The sequence below is a fragment of the Papio anubis genome, chromosome 2 (assembly GCF_008728515.1).
Source record: "Papio anubis isolate 15944 chromosome 2, Panubis1.0, whole genome shotgun sequence".
Classification (NCBI taxonomy): domain Eukaryota; kingdom Metazoa; phylum Chordata; class Mammalia; order Primates; family Cercopithecidae; genus Papio; species Papio anubis.
The window spans coordinates 30,779,907-30,803,724 of NC_044977.1; the positions used below are offsets into that span (position 1 = coordinate 30,779,907).

The 23,818-nt window shown below is 41.4% G+C and overlaps 1 protein-coding gene and 1 pseudogene across 10 annotated transcripts in view; one reads left to right on the top strand and one right to left on the bottom strand.

Annotated features, from left to right (window-relative positions):
* Positions 1 to 22,675, bottom strand: part of LOC101023809 — a 170,175-nt pseudogene extending 147,500 nt beyond the window's left edge. The window contains exons 1-3 of the transcript XR_002520267.2: positions 22,473 to 22,675; positions 20,244 to 20,466; positions 17,436 to 17,528 (exon numbers count right to left, since the gene is read on the bottom strand). The product of XR_002520267.2 is annotated as an uncharacterized LOC101023809 (transcript). The remainder of the gene's footprint in view (positions 1 to 17,435; positions 17,529 to 20,243; positions 20,467 to 22,472) is intronic.
* NECTIN3 (nectin cell adhesion molecule 3) overlaps positions 21,101 to 23,818 on the top strand; it is a 129,830-nt gene continuing 127,112 nt past the window's right edge. For 7 of the 9 annotated variants that reach the window (XR_004182046.1, XR_004182045.1, XR_002520265.2 and 4 more), the window contains exon 1: positions 22,744 to 23,165. Coding sequence is in view for 5 of the 9 variants with exons in the window: in XM_031662996.1 (XP_031518856.1) it covers positions 23,003 to 23,165 (163 nt within the window). In the remaining 4 variants the exon portion in view is untranslated. Of the gene's footprint in view, positions 21,317 to 22,743; positions 23,166 to 23,392; positions 23,511 to 23,818 lie in introns of those variants that run through there. The other 2 variants (XM_021934011.2, XM_031662998.1) reach the window with 2 other exon arrangements.

Below are 23,818 nucleotides of genomic sequence, written 5' to 3' on the forward strand. Positions count from 1 at the left end.
AGACTAACAGGAGAAAAGGTACATAAAATTATTTGATTGTACTTTTATGTATATGAGTGCTTTCAGAATGAATACTCAAAGAAACAGGGAAAATTGCCTATTTTTATGCTTAGGTTAAATGTAGTATGTACAGCCATGTAGAAATATGACTGGACACAAAGGATATGATCTAATGCTAATAAATTGAATGGGGAAACCCAGTAAGGTCTGTCTACCTAGATTCTTGACCTCTCAAGCATGCATTTCTTCCTTCTAGATATGGGGCAGGACCCTCTCTGGAATGGAAGTCTTACAACCTACAATCAAACAAGACAAGTCAGATAATTTCTTTATGGCCAATTTTTACACAGAAAATGGGGACACTGGGGCAAACTGGAGTAATATTTTTAAGTTTTATGGCTGGTTTTAGGGGAAAGGGGCTCTGGTTTCTGTGATCTGCCTTGGGAAAGATGGATTCCAGTTTCTGTGGCTAACCTCAAGGAAGAATGAAAGGCCAGAGACAGGAGGATAGGAGAATGTCAAAGAAACACCTTTGCTTCTGAGGCTACTCCTGAAGTCTTCATTTTGGGGTATTGTTTTCTAAGCCCCAACAAGCAGTAAAACTCAACCAACACAAGGCCATCACAATGGTTTTGCTGATTTCATAATATAATTTTAATTAACATTTGGCCTATTATAAAATTGAGCCTCTTCAAATATTTAAAATCCATTTGTGATTCCTTTTCTCTATTCTTATCCTTTTCCTATTTTCTCATGTTATATTTTTAGAGAATTGAATTGTAGACATTATTTATATGTAAAGATGGCTTTTGTAATGTGTGTTGTATTTTTTTTTTTGGCCATGCAGGCAATTTTTTATAATCAGATTTATTAAAGTTTTACTTTGATGGATTCCGGCTTTTGTTATATACTTGGAAAATCCTTTTGTAATCCATGATTACAAAAAACCTTATGGTTTCTTCTATTACTTTTGTAATTTATATTTTGAAATTTTCTTCAAATAAATTTTACATATTTCTTGTTAAGATCATTTCTAGGTATTTTATCATTTTTATTGGTATTGTAAGTGGACTTTGTCTTTTATTAGATCTCCCAACTCGCTGTTGTTTCAATATATGAGGGCTGCTAATTTCTGTATACACATTTTTTAGTCAGTCACCTTACTGAATTCTGATCTTAAAAGGTATTTAGTTAATTGTCTTAAGATTTTCACAAATATAATTATATTACCTGCAAATCGTAATAATCTAAACCTCTTCCTTTCTCATATTTAAACCTCAAAATTCTTTTTTCATTTTCTATGTTTGGTATCCTCAGAATAACGTTAGACAATACTGTAATAGTAAGCATTATTGTCTTGTTACTCAGGTAATCTCATATCTTAAAACACCTTCTAACTTCCTAATATTATTAGCTTCTCCCTACTTGCTAGATCTTTCTAATCCTGAAAAACTCTCTGTGGATGTCATGCTGACTTTTACTCACTGCTCTCTCACCTTTATTTTAAATGTCTTGGAAAAGTTATCTACAATTGACCCTTGAACAATATGGGTTTGGACTCCATGGGTTCACTTATATGTGGATTCTCTTCTGCCTCTGCTAACTTTGAGACAGCAAGACCAACCCTTCCTCTTCCTCCTCCTCCTCAGCCTACTTAATGTGAAAATGATGAGGATGGAGACCTTTATGATGATCCACTTCCACTTAATGAATAGTAAGTATACTTTCTCTTCCTTATGATTTTCTTAATAACATTTTCTTTTATCTGGGTTACTTTCTTGTAAGAATAAAGTATATCATACATTTAACATACAAAATACGTGTAAATCAATTATGTTATCAGTATGCCAACAGTAGGCTATTAGTAGTTAAGTTTTGGGAAGTCAAAAATTACATGTGGAATTTTGACTGTGCAGAGAGTCAGTACCCCTAACTCCTGCATCGTTCAAACATCAACTGTATTCTTTTTCTTCTCAAATTCTAATCTTCCATTTATTCCACCATTAGTTTCAACCTAGCTTCTGTTTCCATTACCAGGTAGGTCAGGTACACTGGCTTGTGAATAATGCAGCCCTCAAGAAAGTCTTTTGTGGTGGTGAAAGTTGCAGGGAAACTGAGTTTCAGAAGTGACCATGGCAGCAGTGTAAAAACTGATGTCTAATGAATAGTTCAAGTCTTCTCCCTGCTGCCAAATGTGGCAGCTAGTGTCCACTGGCTGCATCAATAGTATCTTCTCTTGATTGCTTCTGCAACATGGTTTTGGACATTGTTTCTCACTGCTGGACTCTAATGTGGTTTACCACACCTTTCAGAGATTTAATAAATTAACTAACTTCTTTTAAACAAATTCAGTGTCTGTTTATATTAGTAACTTTGGTTTCTGCTACTTGCTCCTGCTGAGATTACCAATGTATTCATTCAATCATAGTATTCAACATAATTATTTCCTCTTTCTAGAAATATTCTTGTCCCTCTGTCTCTATGACGCCACATTTTAATTTCCCTTTTTCCCCTCTGGCCAATTTCCATTTTCTTTTTCTGGCACTACCTTTTCTTCAGCATGTCATTTAAATATTCCCATTTCTCAGGATTAGACCTTATTCTTCTCACAATATGCTCATGTCCTAACAGATCTCATATATTTACATGGCTGGAAATATAATCAATTTGCTGATGACTTCTAAACTTACTTCCCAGCATAGATTGATGTTAGGAGTTCTACATCTATATATATAACTATACTCAGCATATCTGCTTGTATATCTCATATGCAACTCAAACTGAAAGTTATATTTGCCCCTAAAATTGTCTTATCTCAGTGAATTACCTCATCATCTACCCAGTGCTCATGATAGAAATCTTAGAATCATTCTTCACTTTTCCCATCTTACCCCCTAAATCTGACCAAGCCCCTAGTCCTATCAATTTCTTTTCAGCTCTGTCAACTTCTCCAGTTTTTCACTTTGGATATAACTACCATCATTTCTTATTTGAATTCTTATATCCACTCTTGAATTCACTCTTATTTTCACCAAATCCATTCTCTTTATGGCAGTCAAATTGCTATTTTTAAAAATGGAAAATTGATGATATCTCTTCTGTATTGCGAATCTTTCAATGGGTTCCCATTGCTGTTACAATGAAATCCAATATACTTCATACAACCCATAAGAATATCCTTTACCTGGTCCCTTTTGACTTCATTAGGCTCTTATGCCATTAGTCTATCCTATATTAGTCACTGTGCAGCGGGAAAAACACAATCCAAGAACCATTTCAATGAATGAAATATTACCTGGAGATCAGGAAGCTGTTATCCCCTTCCACTAGCCTTTACTTCCCTTTGACATGTTGGAGGCACTGTGCCTATTCCTGCTGCCTTGTAACAGAAATTAATATGAAATGTGTTTACCAAAGACTTAACAAAATGTAGTTTGAAGGCTTTCAGCTCCTGTGATTGAGAGGGGATCAAATAAAAGGCACATGTTCCTACTCTAATTTTTCAAATTAACCAAACTTGGCTTTTAAACCACTCTATGAAGACACACACACACACACACACACACACACACACACACTCTCCATAGGGTTATCCTTTGGGTCTTAGCCTAAACAACAACAGTTCATCAACAAAGCTATTTTTGTCCCCAACATATTAATTTTGTTCCCTCCGTATGTATCCTCTGGTACCCTGTGCCTTTCCTCATAACATTCATAAAATTGAGACTAAATAATTAAATGATGATATTCATTTAATATCTACCACTCATGCCAAACTGAAAAGTCATAGAAATGAAAGACATTTATGCCTTATTCATTGCTACAACTCCACTGGATGGAGCATGGAAGATGTAGAATAAATACTTGCTGAATATATGCAGTGTATCTTCTATTAGAGTACGCAAAAGGGCAGTTCCTTCATTTATTGTTAATAATCCCTTCAGCGACCAAAACTGTTTGGAATGGTTATTTTACCATAGACAAAAGAGTCCGTTTCTCAGGGATTTCTCTTATGTTATACAGAAATTTACCAAAAAGTGACATATTCATTGTGATGATTAATTTTAAGTGTCAACTTGACTGGACTAAGGAATACCCACAGAACTTGTAAAGCAATACTTCTGGGTGTGTTTGTGAGGGTGTTTCCAAAGGAGACTAGCTTGTCAGTCAGTGGACAGAGTGGAGAAAATCTGCCTCCATGTGGGCAGGCACCATCCAACTGGCTGGAGGCCCAATAGAACAAAAAAAGACAGAAAAAGATTTCCCCTGTTTCTCTCCTGGAAGTTGGATGCTCTCCTTTCTCTGTCCTTGAACATCAGAACTCCAGGCTCTCCAGCCTAAGTTACACCAGTGGCAACCCCACCTTGGGTTCTCAGGCCTTTGACGTCAAACTGAGAATTACACCATCCACTTCCCTGGTTCCAAGGTTTTTAAACTTATACCGAGCCATGATGCTGGCATTCCAAAATCTTCAGCTTGCAGATAGCCTGTGGTGGGATTTCTCAGCCTCCATAATCACATGAGCCAATTCTTCTAATAAATCCTATCTATCTATCTATCTATCTATCTATCTATCTATCTATCTATCTATCTATTATGTACCTATCCATTTATCTATAAAGCAATCATATATCTACCTATTTACCTACCTACTTACCTACCTATGTATCCTATTGGTTCTATCTCTCTGGAAAACCCTGACTAATATAATTATATTGGAAGCAAGAATGCCTAGATATTTTTCAATAATCTAATGTATTTCACATTAATTTAAGTAACCATGAAGATAGTTATGAAAATAGATAGGAAAGGAGTCAAAAAAAAAAAATTAGAGAGCAAAGATTCCCTCTAATCTTGAGGTTCTAGCACATCTAGTTATAGAAACACAACAAAATCTGTGAAAACAGATTTTCACAGATTTGAAGACAACAAAATATAAAAACAATGAAATCTGTAATCTTAGCACATTGGGAGGTTAAGGTGGGAGTCCAGGAGTTAGAGACCAGCCTGGACAACATGGCAAGATCCTGTCTCTACAAAAATTTAAAAAATTAGTTGCACATGGTGGGGGGCATACCTTGGTATCAGCTACTGGGAATATGAAATCAACAAAATCTGTTTACCCAAATATTCACATACATTTTATGCCATAATGATATTTTCAAATAGTGAATGGCAACAGCTGAGAATTAAAGTATTTCATTATGAAAGAAATAGAACTGATTCCCTTGACAAGCTGGCTGATAGTGCTCCAATTTAATTCTATCTATTAGGTCAACTCCTTCGGCTCTTTATTCCCATAACAAAAAGACTCTAGGGTAGAAGAGGGCAGCTGAGCTATCAGCAGTCTGTTATCTTTGAAGCTGGGTTCCTGATTCTGAAATTAGATTTTAGGAATTCTAATATTCAGTGTTGGATCTATTTTTAAGAGGTGAGTTGTATCTATGCTCTTCCATCTTCAGCTGTTTATAATCATTTATAGGTTCTGATTTGTGGGGGAGGGTGGAGATAATGTTACAGTCAACGAACCTTGAAATTATTGCTGAGAGAGAGGAAAGGGTGACAAGAGAAGTTACATTAGTGTTGGTAGAAAAGCTGAAGACAGACTGGCTTGTCTGTCATAATATAAAAGAATCTTGGAAGATGTCTGGAGTCCAGGGTCTAAAATCCCTTGTGGCCTTTGGAACAGCAAGCTCTGTGCCAAAGCGGGGAAGGCTGCCCTGCCGCATCACAAATCTAAGCCCAGGGCATAACATCCCTCCCGGCTTGGATGGAATCCAGGGCTCAGGGCATAAAACCCCTCGTGGCCTCTGGAATATGCACAGACTTGTTGGTTGCTCTCCCAGGCTCATAAACATGTTTTCTATTATCTCAGGTAGCAGAGCATATTACATAAGCATCAAAGAAAATGCTAAACCATCACAGCTACACTTGATGCACCACTACCTGTCTACCACCACGTCCTCACGTCCTCACCTGTTTACCCCCACATCCGCAGGTCCTCACCACCTGCTTCTTTGATCAACAATAAATAATGCGGGCTCCCAGAGCTCAGGGCCTTTGCAGCCTCCATACCAGCATTGGTCCCCTGGATCCACCTTATGTACTCTTAACTTTTCTTTTCGCATTCCTTTGACTCTGTCAGACTTTGTAGCCCCAACGGCCTGGTGTTGGGTCTGATCACCCCAACACATTAGAAGGCAATTGATGTAGTTCATCTAGGAATGCTTTTTTCTCAGAGAAATAAGAAGCAGTGTTATCCAATGAGAGTGTATGCGCTAAGGAAATGGAAGGAGGCTTGAGGAGAAAGGGAAAAATGTGAAGCAGTCACTGCAAAGGCTTCAAAAAGATGACTATAGATTCTTGCATAGCTTTGAGAACCTGAAGAGAAGTCTGATACCATGAACTATCAGGAATTATAATTGGCACCTTGTTGAGATTTTATGCAGCTACTTCTGATAGGTATGGCAGGAGTGCTGAATGCCATTAGTGAGGGTTAGCAAGGCATACAAGGGCTGATGAGCACGTTATTGAAAAGTTTACTATGAAGTCCAGTCTGAATATAAAGGAAGAAAAGCTAACTGCGAGTAATGGATTTGGAGATAAGTATTAGAAGACAAAAATTAGAAGACAAAGAATAAATTTAACAGTGATGATAAATTGGTAGGGAAATAGCAGGCTAGGATAGAAAAAACTCTTAAATGAGAAATTCCTACTGAGACCAGAGGTTCTCAGGAGATGGAAAACAATGATTTTGTCAAGGACTTCAAGTAGAAGCAGAATTTAAAAAATAGACACAGAAGTCCAAAGGCGGGGGAGGGGGGTTGTTGAAGAAGGGCTACAAACAATGGTCTAGAAGTAGATTACCCAGTCCTGTTTCAAGCAACATGTGTTGACGAAAGTGGAATAAACAAAAGCTTTCTTTTAGAAAAGCTGCAGAAGATCTTAAATTTTAAGATAAAAATTCATGTTTCATTTAGTTTGAGAAGGTAGACTGAGATGTTTGTTTACCGTGGAACAGGGTCCTAAAGGGCCTTATGAGGAAAACAAAGAGACTACTCAGGAATGGAGTGGGCCTAGGGCCCAGGGAGGCAAGCTAGATAAGGTAGTTAGAAATAAACGGAATTTTGATTTCCCAGGCAAGATGGCCGAATAGGAAAAGCTCTGGTCTGAAGCTCCCAGTGAGATCAACACAGAAGGTGGATGATTTCTGCATATCCAACTGAGGTACCCGGTTCATCTCACTGGGACAGGTTAGACAGTGGGTGCAGCCCACAGAGGGTGAGTTGAAGCAGGGTGGGGCATTGGCTCATCTGGGAAGTGCAAGGGTTGGGGAACTCCCTTCCCTAGCTAAGGGTAGCCATAACAGAGCGTGCCAAGAGGGATGGTGCTATCCAGTCCAGATACTACGCTTTCCCCACAGTCTTTGCAACCCACAGACCAGGAGATTTCCTCCGGTGCCTACAGCACAATGGCCCTGGGTTTCAAGCCCGAAATTGGATGGCTGCTTGCGCACCTGTCTCATACCTGTGAGACAGAATCGTTCACTCCCCTAAAAAGGGGGTTGAAGCCAGGGAAACAAGTAGTCTAGCTCAGCAGCTCCCACTCCCATGGAGTCCAGCAAGCTAAGATGCACTGGCTTGAAATTCTCGCTGTCAGCCCAGCAGTCTGAAGTCGATCTGGGATGCTCAGGTTTAGTTGGGGGAGCGGCATCTGCCATTACTGACACTTGAGTAGGCGGTTTTCCTCTTACAGTGGAAACAAAGTCCCCAGGAAGTTGAGACTGGGTGGGACCCACCACAGAGCCACAAAGCCGATGTACCCAGATTGCCTCTCTAGATTCCACCTCTCTGGGCAGGGCATCTCTGAAAAAAAGGCAGCAGCCCCAGTCAGGGACTTATAGATAAAACTCCCATCTCCCTGGGAAAGAGCACCTGGGGGAAGGGATGGCTGTGGGTGCAGTTTCAGTAGACTTAAATATTCCTGCCTGCCAACATGGAAGAGAGGAGTGGAGCTCTGCTAAGGGACAGTCTGACTCCTTAAGTGGGTCCCTGACACCTGTGCCTCCTGACAGGGGGGACACCTCCCAACAGAGGCTGACAGACATCTCATGCAGGAGAGCTCTGGCTGGCATCTGGTGGGTGCCTGTCTGAGATGAAGATTCCAGAGGAAGGAGCAGGCATCAATCTTTGCTGTTCTGTAGCCTCTGCTGGTGATACCCAGGGAAACAGAGTCTGGAGTGAACCCCCAGCAAACTCCAGCAGAACTGCAGCAGAGGGTCCTGACTGTTAGAAGGAAAACTAACAGAAAGCAATAGCATCAGCATCAACAAAAAGGGCATCCACACAAAAACTCCATTGGAAGATCACCAACAGCAAAGATCAAAGGTAAATAAATCCATGAAGATGAGGAAAAACCAGCGCAAAAAGACTGGAAATTCCAAAAATCAGAATGCCTCTTCTCTTCCAAAGGATCACAAATCATCACCAGCAAGGTAACAAATCTTGATGGAGAATGAGTTTGATGAATTGACAAAAGTAGGCTTCAGAAGGTGGGTAATAACAAACTCTTCCGAGCTAAAGGAGCATGTTCTAACCCAATGCAAGGAAGCTAAGAACCTTGATAAAAGGTTAGAGAAATTGGTAACTAGAATAACCAGTTTCAAGAAGAACATAAATGACCTGATAGAGCTGAAAAACACAGCATGAGAACTTCATGAAGCATACACAAGTATCAATAGCTGAATCGATCAAGTGGAAGAAAGGATATCAGAAATTGATGATCAACTTAATGAAATAAACCATGAAGACAAGATTAGAGAAAAAATAATGAAAAGGAATGAACAAAGCCTCCAAGAAATATGTGATTATGTGAAAAGACCAAACCTACGTTTGATTGGTGTACCTGAAAGTGATGGGGAGAATGGAACCAATTTAGAAAACACACTTCGGGACATTATCCAGGAGAACTTCCCCAACCTAGCAAGACAGGCCAACATTCAAACTCAGGAAATACAGAGAACACCACAAAGATACTCCTCAAGAAGAGCAACCCCAAGACACATAATCATCACATTCACAAAGGTTGAAACGAAGGAAAAAATGTAAAAGGCAGTCAGAGAGAAAGGTCGGGTTACCCACAAAGGGAAGTCTATTAGACTAACAGAAGATCTCTCTGCAGAACACTACAAGCCAGAAGAGAGTGAGGGTCAATATTCAAGATTCTTAAAGAAAAGAATTTTCAACCCAGAATTTGGTATCCAGCCAAACTAAGCTTCATAAGTGAAGGAGAAATAAAATCCTTTAAACAAGCAAATACTGAGGGATTTTGTCACCACCAGGCCTGCCTTACAAGAGCTCCTAAAGGAAGCACTAAATATGGAAAGGAAAAACTGGTATCAGCCAATGCATAAACAAACCAAAATGTAAAGACCATCCACACTATGAAGAAACTGCATCAACTAATGAGTAAAATAACCAGCTAGCATCATAATGACAGGATCAAATTCACACATAACAATATTAACCTTAAATGCAGATGGGCTAAATGCCCCAATTAAAAGGCACAGACTGGCAAATTGGATAAATAGTCAAGATCCATTGGTGTGCTATATTCAGGAGACCCATCTCACATGCAGAGACACACACATAGGGTTAAAATAAAGAGATGAAATAATATTTACCAAGAAAAGGGAAAGAAGAAAAACAGCAGTAGTTTCAATCCTAGTCTCTGATAAAACAGAGTTTAAACCAACATAGATCAAAAAAGACAAAGAAGGGCACTACATAATGGTAAAGGGATCAATGCAACAAAAAGAGCTAACTATCCTAAATATATATGCACCCAATATAGGAGAACGTAGATTCAAAAAGCAAGTTCTTAGAGACCTACAAAGAGACTTAGACTCACATACAACAATAGTGGGAAATTTAACACCCCACTGTCAATATTAGACAGATTCATGAGACAGAGAATTAACAAAGATTTTCAGGACTTGAACTCAGCTCTGGACCAAGCAGACCTAATAGACATCTACAGAACTCTCCACCCCAAATCAACATAATACACATTTTCTCAGCATCACACAGCAATCGTTCTAAAATCAACCACAAAAATGGAAGTAAAACACTCCTCAGCAAATGCAAAATAATGAAAATCATAATAGTCTCTCAGACCACAGTGCAATCAAATTAGAACTCAGGATTAAGAAACTCACTCAAGGCCGGGCGCAGTGGCTCAAGCCTGTAATCCCAGCACTTTGGGAGGCCGAGACGGGCGAATCACGAGGTCAGGAGATCGAGACCATCCTGGCTAACACGGTGAAACCCCGTCTCTACTAAAAAATACAAAAAACTAGCCGGGCGAGGTGGCGGGCGCTTGTAGTCTCAGCTACTCAGGAGGCTGAGGCAGGAGAATGGCGTAAACCCGGAAGGCAGAGCTTGCAGTGAGCTGAGATCCGGCCACTGCACTCCAGCCTGGAGACAGAGCCAGACTCCGTCTCAAAAAAAAAAAAAAAAAGACACTCACTCAAAACCACACAATTATATGGAAACTGAATGACCTGCTCCTGAATGACTACTGGGTAATAATGAAATTAAGGCAGAAATAAATAAGTTCTTTGAAACCAGTGAGAACAAAGACACAATGTAACAGAATCTCTGGGACACAGCTAAAGCAGTGTTTAGAGGGAAATTTATAGCACTAAATGCCCACATCAGAAGGCAGGAAAGATCTAAAATTGACACCCTAACATCACAATTATAAGAACTAGAGAAGCAAGAGCAAACAAATTCAAAAGCTAGCAGAAGACAAGAAATAACTAAGATTAGAGCTGAACTGAAGGAGATAGAGACACGAAAAACCCTTAAAAAAAAAATCAATTAATCTAGAAGTTGTTTTTTTTAAAAGATTAACAAAATAGATAAAACACTACCCAGAATAATAAAGAAGAAAAGAGAGAACGATCAAATAGATACAATAAAAAATGATAAAGGGGATATTACCATGGATCCCAGAGAAATACAAACTACCATCAGAGAATACTATAAACACCTCTATGCTAATAAACTAGAAAACCTAGAAGAAATTGATAAATGTCTGGACAAATACACCCTCCCAAGACTAAATCAGGAAGAAGTCGAATCCATAAATAGACCAATAACAAGTTCTGAAATTGAGGCAGTACTTCATAGCCTCCCAACCTAAGAAATTCAGAAGGATTCATAGCCGAATTCTACCAGAGGTAAAATGAAGAGCTGATACACTTCCTTCTGAAACTATTCCAGACAAAAGAAAAAGAGGGACTCCTCCCTAACTCATTTTATGAGGCCAGCATCATCCTGATACCAAACACTGGCAGAGACACAACCAAAAAAGAAAATTTCAGGCCAATATCCCTGATGAACATTGATGCGATAATCCTCAATAAAATACTGGCAAACCGAATCCAGCAGGACATTTTAAAGCTTATCCACCATGATCAAGTCAGCTTCATCCCTGGGATGCAAGGCTGGTTCAACATATGCAAGTCAATAAACATAATCTATCACATAAACAGAACCAATGACAAAAAACACATGATTATCTCAATAGATGCAGAAAAGGCCTTTGATAAAATTCAATACCCTTCATGCTAAAAACACTCAATAAACTAGTTAATGATGGACTGTACCTCAAAATAATAAGAGCTATTTACGACAAACCCATAGCCAATACCATACTGAATAGGCAAAAGCTGGAAGCATTCCCTTTGAAAACTGGCACAAGACAAGGATGCCCTCTCTCACTACTCCTATTCAACATAGTATTTAAAGTTCTGGCCAGGGTAATCAGAGAAGAGAAAGAAATAAAGAGTATTCATATAGGAAGAGAGGAAGTCAACTTATCTCTGTTTGCAGATAACATGATTGTATATTTAGAAAACCCCATCATCTCAGCCCAAAAACTCCTTAAGCTAATAAGGAACTTCAGCAAAGTCTCAGGATGCAAAATCAATGTGCAAAAATCACAAGCATTCATATACAGCAATAATAGAGAGCCAAATCATGAGTGAACTCCCATTCACAATTGCTACAAAGACAACAAAATACCTAGGAATACAACTTACAAGGGATATGAAGGACCTCTTCAAAGAGAACTACAAACCACAGCTCAAGGATATAAGAGAGGGCACAAACAAATGGGAAAACATTCCATGCTCATGGATAGGAAGAATCAATATCATGAAAATGGCCATACTGCCCAAAGTAATTTATAGATTCAAAGCTATTCCCATCAAGCTACCATTGACTTTATTCACAGAATTAGAAAAAACTACTTTAAATTTCATACTAAACCCAAAAAGAGCCCATATAGCCAAGACAATCCTAAGCAAAAAAGAACAAAACTGGAGTCATCATGCTACCTGGCTTCAAACTATATTACAAGGCTACAGTAACCAAAACAGCATGGTACTGGTACCAAAACAGAAATATAGACCAATGGAATAGTAACAGAGGCCTCAGAAATAACACCACACATCTACAACCATCTGATCTTTGACAAATGTGACAAAAACAAGCAATGAGGAAAGGATTCCCTATTTAATAAATGGTGTTGGGAAAACAGTCTAGCCATATGCAGAAAACTAAAACTGGACCCCTTCCTTACACCATATGCAAAAATTAACTCAAGATGGGTTAAAGATTTAAACGTAAGACCTAAAACCATATAAACCCTCGAAGAAAAGCTAGGCAATACCATTCAGGACATAGGCATGGGCAAAGACTTCATGACTAACACACCAAAAGCAATGGCAACAAAAGCCAAAATTGACAAATGGGATCTAATCAAACTAAAGAGGTTCTGCACAGCAATAGAAACTATCATCAGATTGAACAGGCAACCTACAGAATGGGAGAAAAATTTTGCAATCTATCCACCTGACAAAGGGCTAATATCAATAATCTACTGGGAACTTAAACAAATTGAAAAGAAAAAAACAAACAAGCATTAAAAAGTGGGTGAAGGATATGAACAGACGCTTCTCAAAAGAAGACATTTATGCAGCCAATAAACATATGAAAACAAGCTCAACAACACTGCTCATTAGAGAAATGCTAATCAAAACTACAATAGGATGCCATCTCTTGCCTGTTAGAATGGCGATCATTAAAAAGTCAGGAAACAAAAGATGCTGGAGAGGATGTGGAGAACTAGGAATGCCTTTACTCTCTTGGTGGGAGTGTAAATTTGTACAACTGTTGTGGAAAACAGTGTGGCGATTCCTCAAGGATCTAGAACTAGAAAAACCATTTGACCCAGCAATCCTGTTACTGGCTATATACCCCAAAAATTGTAAATCATTCTACTACAAAGACACATGCACATGTATGTTTATTGCGGCACTATTCACAATAGCAAAGACTTGGAACTAACCCAAATGTCCATCAATTATAGACTCGATAAAGAAAATGTAGCATATAAAGACCATACAATACTATGCAGCCATAAAAAAGAATGAGTTAATGTCCTTTACAGGGACATGGATGATGCTGGAAACCATCATTCTCAGCAAACTAACATAGGAACAGAAAACTGAACACTGCATGTTCTCACTCATGAGTGGAAGTTGAACAGTGAGAACATATGGACACAGGCAGGGGACCATAACACACTGGGGCCTCTCAGGTTGTGGGGGGCCAGGGAAGGATAGCATTAGGAGAAATACCTAATGTAGATGACAGGTTGATTGGTGCAGCAAACCACCATGGCACATGTATACCTACGTAACCAACATACACATTCTGTACATGTATCCCAGAACTTAAAGTATAATGATAAAATAAATAAATAAACTGAGTTTTATGTTAAGGTTCTTGAGTGTTGGTCAAATAAGTTAAGGTAAGGGGATTGGGGGATGGATTAGTTTTCTACTGCTGCTGTAATATTACCACAGATTCAATGGCTTACAACAACACAAATTTATTATCTTATAGTTCTGTTGGTTAGGAGTCTTAACACGGATATCACCGGCCAAAATCAAGGTATGGGCAGGGTTGTACTCCTTTCTGAAGGATCTAAGGGGAATATGTGTCTTTGCTCTTTTTTTTTTCGAGATGAGGTCTTGCTGTGTTGTCCAGGCTGAGGTGCAGTGGCGAGATGTCAGCTCACTGCAGCCTCAACCTCCCACGCTCAAGTGATCTTTCTACCTCAGCCTCCAGAGTAGCTGGGACCACAGGTGTGCACCACCATGTTCAACTATTTTTTAAAATTTTTTGTAGAGACAGGGTCTTGTTATGTTGCCCAGTCTGGTCTCAAGCTCCTGGACTCCCACCCTGACCTCCCAACATGCTAAGATTACAGATATGAGGCACTGCACCCAGCCTGCCTTTTCAGTCTTTTAGATACTGCCATATTACTTGCCTCACTGTTCCCTTCCTCTATCTTCAAAGCCAGCAACCTGTTTCTTACTGACCATTCTTCTGTGGTCACATGTCCCTTACTCTTGTCTTTTACCTTCCTCTGACTTTTAAGGATCCTTGTGATTACATTGTGCCCAACTGGATAATCTAGGGTAATCTCCCTATTTTTAAGGTCAGTTGATTAGCAATCTTAATTCTATCTGCAAACTTAATCTCCTTTTGCCATATATTGTTCACAGGTTTGGGGGATTAAAATGTAGACCTCTTGGGGAGTGTTATTCACGAGGTAAACTGCAGAGGTTTGTAAACAAAAAAGAATGATGCTGAATTAATACAGTCTGGTTAATGTAAGTCAGACTTTTTCAGAATTGCTTTTGAGATTTCAATTGGATTGTTGGCAACATGAGCCTAATCAAAATTCCACTCCCAGGCTGCTACGATTGATATGCAATTTCTAAATGTATGTTTAAAATACTAATACAGCTTGGGTGACACAGTGAGACCCCCCCATCTCTGCAAAAAATAAAAAAATGCCAGGTATGGTGGTGCATGCTGCTAGTCCTAGCTACTCGGGAAGCTGAAGTGGGAGGATCACTTGAGTTGGGGAAGTTGAGGCTACAGTGAGCTGTGATGGTGTCACTGTACTCCTGCCTGGGTGACAGAGCAAAACCCTGTCTCAGAAGTATAATAAAATACTAGTATTAATATTACTGATAATAAAACTACTACCACACCTAACATTTCTTGGGCTTTATGTATTAGGCCCCTTTTTAAACTAATTATATGAACTAACTTTATCCTGAAATATGGTGAGGAAGAAACAATCATTTTCCCTATTTTCACATGAGGAAAGTAAGATAGTGACTTGTCCAGGGTTACAAGGTGAGGATTTGAACTGCAACCCAGGCAATGTGGCTCCAGGGATTTTGTCATTACATTATACAGACTCCTTCTGTGTGTCTCTCTGGGTTGGGGGGCATGGCGTGTCTCATGTATATCTGTTTTGGGTTAGATATCAAAGGGTACAAGTTAGAAACAATGCTTTAGGAGATTAATTGGGGCAGGATCTTTTGAAACACCCATGCGGGAAGAAGTGGCTTTTTACCGTACTGAACCTACACAGACACCAGGCTTCTTTAGTTCAGGTCAATCTAAATACAACAGCAAAACCATCTACTCTTTTCTTTTCCCTCTCTTCCTTTCAACAAATATTTTTTGGTTATTGACAATGTTAAAACAAACTGTACTGGACATTACACAAAGCTCGTTAACTCAGATATGAGACTCCAATGAACAATATTTAGTGAAAGTAAATGATAAAATCTGCCCAAAATTTTGCTCATTAATTTATAAAATCATAATTGCATTATTGTAAACCTTTTTCATTTCTTTTTTCCACCCCTATTTTCCTCTCTATGTTCTGTCTTCTAGTATCTCTCTGCCTCTACTCATATTTTCATTACCTTCTTTGAGCGTTGTTTTTCATCACTTTGCTCTCATGCCTTTTGTTTTTTGCTTCTCTCAGTTGTCTAGATTATTATCTCCTAGGTAGCCACACCATATATTGAACCCACTCTGGAAATAAACTATTTTATTTTAAAATACTAAAATTCCCCTGAATTCATTTTCTCCTTTCCAACTGCTTTATCACTTTATTTCATCCATGAATAAAAGTTCAGACCTTCATTCACTCTGCTCCTTATAACAAGTTTTTTACTAAACTCCTGCTTATAATTCTCCCAAATCTCCTGACAATATATCTGTCTTCACATTTTTCTCTGACTTTTCTAGCAAATCGAATCTTGTCATTCCCCTACTCAAAATTCGTTTGTTCTCATGATCGACCAGATAAAATCCAAAGTCCCTTACAAGGTACAAACAATCCCTACCTACCCATCTAACTTCATTTTTACCTTATCTCCCAATTCCCCTTTGTGTGGTACTCTCTAGCAGCACAGGCATGCTTGTGGGTTACAGAACACATCACACTCAGCCATGCCTCTGTAATCTTCCATCTATCATTCTCCTATTCACTCTGCTGCTTTTCCTCCATCCATATGTAAAATTTCTAGTCATTCTTTAAGACTGTTCAAATGTTATCTGTGCTGTGAAGGATTCCCAGTCTCATTTAGGCAGACCTGAGAGTCCTCCTCTGCTCTCTCACATACTGTGCATCCCTCCAATGTTTGCAAGAATATTGACATTAGCATTTGGAGTCAGGACTTGGGGTTTTCTATGTCCAATACGTAACACAGACTCCAGTACATAGTAGTTTAATCATCTTTATTAAAGCTACCTATTATTTAGCCTACCTACCATAATGATAGAGTATAGCTCTTCTTTCTGCCTGCATATCAGTTTCTCAAACTATATTTTTTGGAACACCAGCACCTCTACAGGAGTTGTATACTATGAATAGAGTTAGGCTTTAGATAGTTACGTAAAATGTAAGTTTGTTTTTATTATAAGTTTAAGAGAAAAGTCCAAATTTTCTTTTCTCATTTTTTAAATTTCATTTGTTTATACTGATACATAATAGATGTACATATTTGGAGGGGGGTACATGTGACAATACATTCATGTAATTTGTAAAGATAAAATCAGTATAATTGGGATATCCATCACTTTAAATATTTGTTTTTTCTTTCTGCGAGAAACATTTGAATTATTCTCTTCTAGTTATTTTGAAATACACGATAGATTATAGTAAACTATAGTCATCCTAGTAGCCTATCAAACACAAAGTCTTATTTCTTCTATCAAATTGTATATACCTTTTGTTTTTAATTTCATAATAATTCTCAAGTGCAAAGTTCACTTAAAAATCACCTAAACCATCTAATATGAGAAATTTATGTTTGTTTTACCATCACCTGGATGAGGAGCAACAACAAAAATACAAAGCATATGTATATATTGCTGATATGACAACATAATTACCTCCAAATTTACTTCTTTCCAACCCATCTCTGCTAACCTGGATTATTGCCAATGAAAGAATAAATTTTGCTCATTTGCCTTGTTTTTACTTACATTAATTGATGGAGTGATGTTGGCTCTGTGATTTTAAGCAGTTCATCTTAGCAAATCGTAACTGTTAGAAGGGAAGCTTTGGGGAAATATTCACTGAAAAACAAGTTGAGGTCCAATCAGGAATACAGAAACTATACTATGTAACCAAGGGAATATTATTAAAATGTTACACAGGGATGGAGGGATGGTTCTCCAGACCAAAAAGGGAAACACTGTGGTGACCCACAGATATAAGCTGTGGGAAGCTGTTACTACCCTTAGAGCTAGGAGGACAAGGGGAAAAGGTTGTGTTATTAGAACTCAGAAGTTTAGAGGAGCCATCCTTCTTAGCTGGGGCTTGGACCTCTGAGAAGTAGAAACAGCCTAGCTGGGGCTGGTACTTTTGAGGAGTCATGAGGACTCTGGGACTTAGAGTGTAAAAGAAGTAGGAGACTGGAATCAACAGCTAAAGACAGGATGACAGGTTATTATTGCTGAGGTGATGCTGATAGCAGGAAGCAAATGGAAAGGAACAAGTCCCTTTTCTCCTACTCCAGGGGTCCACATTTCCTCCAGTAACCTCTATTGATAGAACCTGTCAGGAAGCCAGTTGGTAAAGGAGATACATTGTTTGCAGAGTCCTAGCACCAGCCTTACAAAACCAGGGCAGAACTATGAATACGAAGTGGAGAGATAATAGTTTAATAAACAGCACTAACAACAATTATATCAAGAGTATTAAGCAATGGTCAGAGTAACAACCTTCCAGCTTAAAAAAACTACACACGATCAATCCTATGTTCAAAACCTTCAAGAAGTATAAACCTCTACTGAATGAGACATGCACTTGAGTATGGTATGTCATCATAATCATTTAGTCATCCAATTTGGAATCTATATGGCAGACATTATTCTAGGTACTTGGGGTTTTGGTTTTGTTTTGTCTTGGTTTTGGTTTTTTTGCGGGGACAGGGTCTTTCTCCAGCTGCCTAGGCTACAGTACAGGGATGCGATCTTGGCTTACTGCAGCCTCGACCTCCCGGGCTCAAGTGATTCTCCCACCTCAGCCTCCAGAGTAGCTGGGACTATAGGAACACGCCACCACACCCAGCTAATTTTTTTTTGTATTTTTAGTAGAGACGAGGTTTTACTATTGATATGGTTTGGCTGTGTCCCCACCCAAATCTCATCTTGAATTGTAGCTCCCACAATTCCCACGTGTTGTAGAAGGGACCTAGTGGAAGGTAATTGAATCGTGGGGGCAGGTCTTTCCTGTGTTGTTCTCCTCATAATGAGTAAGTCTCACGAGATCTGATGGTTTTATAAAGGGGAGTCCCCCTGGACATGCTCTCTTGCCTGCCACCACGTAAGATGTGACTTTGCTCCTCCTTGCCTTCCGCCATGTTAAGGCCTCCCAAGCCATGTGGAACTGTGAGTCAATTAAACCTCTTTCCTTTATAAATTACCCAATCTCGAGTATGTCTTTATTAGCAGCATGAGGACAGACTAACACAGCCATGTTGCCCAGGCTAGTCTTGAACTCCTGGACTCAGGCAATCTGCCAGCCTCGGCCTCCCAAAGTGGTGGGATTTCAGGCAGGAGGCACCGTGCCTGGCCTACTTGAGTTTTAACAGCGAAAATATAGATACTTGCTTGCCCTTGTGGAATGTTCATTCCAGTGAAAGGGGACAGACAGTAAATTAGAGACATGTCAGATGGTAAGGGCAATGGAGAAAATAAAGCAAGTTAAGGGCAGAGGGATTAGGGTGGGGGCAGCTCTTTCATATGATGTGGTCCTGGAAAGCCTCAATGATAAATTTTATCAAAGACTCAAAGGAAATAAGAGGGAGAAAGTCACATGAGCATACAGGGAAGATCTCTTCAGTAAGAAAGACTAGAATTTAATAAGAGTAAGGTTGTTGAACGTTTTGCAAGTGGATGGACTTTTCCGTGGTTCTGCAGTTTGTTTTTTATTATTTGCATAATTCTCTTTACAAAAACTGTGATCCTAACTGGGTAACATAAGCTTATTATCAAATACAGTACAAAGTTCAAATATTCTACAAAATATTGTTCACCGCTTCTACTAAAGGAAAAGCTATGCTTCCTCACACAGCAGGTTATAAAAAATTTGCTGATGTTAAGAAGAATTAGCCGAAGTATATAATGTCTTACCTCTCCTATAAAAATACTTCCTTTGTTTCAGAGTCAGCTATGAAATTCTAATAATAGTCTCAAACCTTTCACTCGGATTATGTTAGTAAATGTAAAATGCCCAGCACTGTACATAATTACTTCTTTGTTAAGATGTCAACCTTTGTTTTTTAGTTAAGAGTTAATGAACCTTGATAACTGGCAAACAATCTTTGAGCCAAAAGTAGGATGGACACCATCAGTACTCTTAACCCAAAACAATGAAACCATTGTTGGCATTAGGATTATGTTGCTTTCTGTTCAGATAATTTTTTTCTGAAAAAAAGTATGCATACTTTGTTATTCAATGGTGTCAGAAATATTAATAAGCTAAGTATAATTAAGTATTCCTTAAACAGTTTGTTACTCAAACAATAAATGTGAACTTATCTATAAAGTTAGAGGACTAAAAATGGCACAGAAAGCAGTAATACTCTCATGTTAAAGGTTTTTAAAAAATTCACAGTATTTCTGCCCTTGAAAAACATGAGTTGTATATGTAACGTAAAATCTTTTTCTGTGGCCAGTAAAAATTTCTAACAGGAAAGCCTGGGTGGGTATGTCTAAAATTCATTCATCTGAGAATGTAATTTAAGATTGGGCACTTTTATTATAGAAAATAGAAATTTGAGTTACCTTATATTACTTTTTAACTTAAAGAATAATCTTGAGAGGTCAATGGTGTCCACTGGAAGGTAAGAACTTGGTTCTGGCAGGAAAACCACCACATATGGCTGGTAGTATTTGCAGAGCACTTAACCTCTGTGCCTAGGTTCTTGTAGCTGTCAAGTAGAGATAATAGTAATTGCTACCTTCCGTGGGAAGTGAGCTTGTGCTTTGACATCTTTAGTTGAAGATGCTGTATAAACACAAATTATTATTATTAGAACACAATACATATATGCACATAAAACACCAGCATGGTGCTCTTTTAATGCTTATATAACATCTATAAATAATGCTCTTCCATGCTCTCTATTCACTTTAGGTCAGAGAAGATCATAGCAGACCACTATTCAATTTCCATAAGTATGGAGGAAATATATTTGTTAAAGCTCCATGTCATCTTTTTGAGAACTAAACCTGCTAATTCCTTATGGTCTCTGTAGCAATTGCCCAATGGCCCCCACCCAAGTTAAGCCTTTGGTATTTTTTAAAATGTTGGCTAAATTCTTGGAGATGCAGAACCATCAGGGAAAACCTGGGGGAATGAAATTGACTAGTGATATTAAAATTTTGGTTGTTTAACATTTAACTGAGTCTCAACAACGTGTTAAAGTGCTATCTAAACAGATAATTAGCTAGTGGCTGTGCAGTGGGCTGTCTAAATTTAGCAGTGAAATTAGGTTTAGGGAATGAGAATATAGAAAAAGAAATTTTCTCAAGGGAAACGGTGGTGTCAGCACAGCTGAGGAATGTCACAATAGCTACATTTTGTCAATTATGATCATCATCAGGGGATCTCCCGGAGCGATGCAGGACAAGGTGTATTCATAAATGCATCTTGAGGATAGGTGATAGAAAACCTTGGCTGCAGGAGACAAGCTTACAGGGGACGACAGAGGCAGACAGGCACAGGGAGGGAGGGAAGAGGAAAGGGCTGGAGGGAAAAAAGGCACTAGACCGAGCGCTGGGAGACTGCATGGGAGGCAGAAGTTAAGAAAGAAAAAAGAGGTGGGCAGGGTGTAGAATGGCTTGTAGCCTTGGAGGTGAGTAGGGCCTTGTAATCCAGCGGGCGGAAGGTGGGAAGACCCTATTGACTGAAAGCCGAGGACAGCGTGGTCTTGGCCGCAAGCATGCATTAGTTTAGCTGCGACAGGCTAATTTCTGGGCGGCTGATCCTTGTTCAGCTTTCCTGCTACTGGAACACATTTATGGCTATCTCGTGGAGATGACAGGACCTACATAAAATTAATAGTGTCAGGCCTGCGGACTGGTGTCCTCTGCCTACAATCCGCCGCCCTACGACGGACAGTCCAAATTGTCCACCCTCCTACTCCCCCCCGCGGAACCGATGTGGCAGTGGCTCCAAGGTCAAGCCGCCGGTACTGTGCGAGGCGGGAGGATGGAGAGGGCAGGGCGGGCAGCCACCTGGGATGAGCGAGGGTCATGGTGGACCACAGACGCTCTTCTTATAAGGGCAAATGTTTAATACTTCCCGAGGTCGCTTCTCTGCGATCAAAGGGAAACAGGCAAGAAAATAAAACTACACATACGAACATGCAAATGAAACAAAACCAAGGAAAAACACCAACGCACTCGTTGGGGGAAATCCATGGCCTCCTGTTGCCAGTCGCCCGGCGCGGAAAGTGGACAGCCCAGCGGCCAGTGAGAAGCAACAGCAAGAAAGCAAACCTTCTGAGACCCCTCTCCTCGCCCAGCTCAGCCGGCCGTTCTACCAAGCCGCCCTCCCACAGAAAAGAGCAGGAAAAACGCCTGTGCAAACGTGCCTTGGCGAGCGGGGGATAAGTGGGCTGGGAAGAACGGAGGGATTCGGAGAGCACAGCTGTCCCGGGGAACAGGAAGGAGGAGAAAGTCTCTCCCTTCAGTCCCCCGCGCCCCAGCGAGGAGGAAGATTACTAGTCCAGCAGGCTGCGTCCAGCTTCCTACACAGGAACCTTTAGCATGGGCAACGGAAGGGCAGCCCCATCCCGCCTTCCCCTCCCCACCCCTCCTCGTCCCAGGTCCCCGCCAGAGGGAGAGCGCCACCCGGGAGAGGCGAGGGCCGAGCGTGATTGTCCCGCAGCCCTCGCCTCAGTCAGCGCCGGGGCCTCCGTGGACCCGCTAGGGGTGGAGTGGGCGAGACCATTGGAAAGGCAGGGAAGGGGGGAAACCAGGCAGGAACGAGGGGCGGGGCCGACTAACCTATTCCAGATTTTCCTGTCCCTTTTAAAGCTCTGCTTTGGGAGAAACCCCGTTATCAAAGTGGATGAAAAGAGTTTTTTTTTTTTTTTGAAAGGGGAGGAGCATGTGTAGGAGGGCGGGGTGGGAGGAGACAGGGCTTGCGCCCGGGGATCAGACGGGAGCTGGAGTTGCGCGGGGAGGGCGGGCGAGTCGGGCGCCGGCTCTGAGGGTCGGCTTCTTTTCCCCCTCTCGCGTGGGGCGGGGTGGTGCGTTCCGAGTTCCCAGGAGTTCGAAGCGGGCGGGTGCCGGGGGGAGGGGAGTGGCGGCGGCGGCGGGCGGCTCCCGCCTCAGCCTCGGCAGTGGCGTCGGCGACGGCGGTGTCGAGGCAGCCGCCAGCGCTCCGCGGAGTGTCAGCCGGCAGCGACGGCGCTAGAGCTGGGAGCTGGGGACGCGCGCTCCGGACCTTCCACAACCTCCGCCCAGAGCCTGAGGCGCCGGGGCCGGGGGAGCCGGGGGGCGGGCGGGAGAGCGGGCCGGGGGGAGGGTGGGGGATGGCGCGGACTCCGCGGCCGGCCCCGCTGTGTGCTGGAGGCGGCAAAGCACAACTTTCCTCCGCTTCTCTCCTCGGAGCCGGGCTCTTGCTGCAGCCCCCGACGCCACCTCCGCTGCTGCTGCTGCTGCTCTTCCCGCTGCTGCTCTTCTCCAGGCTCTGTGGTAGGTGAACCTCGGCGGCCGGCGTGGGCTGAGGGAGCCGCCACTGAGGGTGCGGGCGCCGCGGCCGGCTCTGCCAGCCGTTCTTCGGGGCAGCGAGGCGGTTGGCTGTGCGAGCGAGTGCCGAGGACTTTGGTTGGAAACTTTTCGCCGCGCCCGGGGCGAGGCCCTGGAAGGGCCGGGCCAGCGAATGCTGCGCCGGCGGCCCGCTCCCCTCCCCCGCGGCCGCGCGGGTCGCCGTGCGGATGGCCGAGGGTTGGCGATGGTGCTTCGCGCTCCGAACTCCGGGTTTGCTCCGGGGACCGTTACTTCCTCGCTCGTTCCGTGGGAAGCCGAGAGCGCAGACTCGTGGGTTAAGGTGCCGGGATGCACGTTTGCCGCTTTCTTTTTTTCCCGGTGAAACTTGAGCTGTGAGGCCAGAAACACTAGGGACCAGAGCCCGACGGAATGAAGCCTCCGGGTCCACTTCTCATGGCCTTCCACCCTGGAGAAGGCACCATTTTAGCCCACCCAGCCGCAGAATCCCCTACAGCCAGTTTTCTTCCGTCTTGTGCCCTGGCAGCTTCTGGATCTCTCTAGATTGAGCCTCGTCCCTGCCTTCCAGCTTGTGGGACGTCTCTCACACTGCCCGTGCTTATTTTACCAACCCCCAGGAA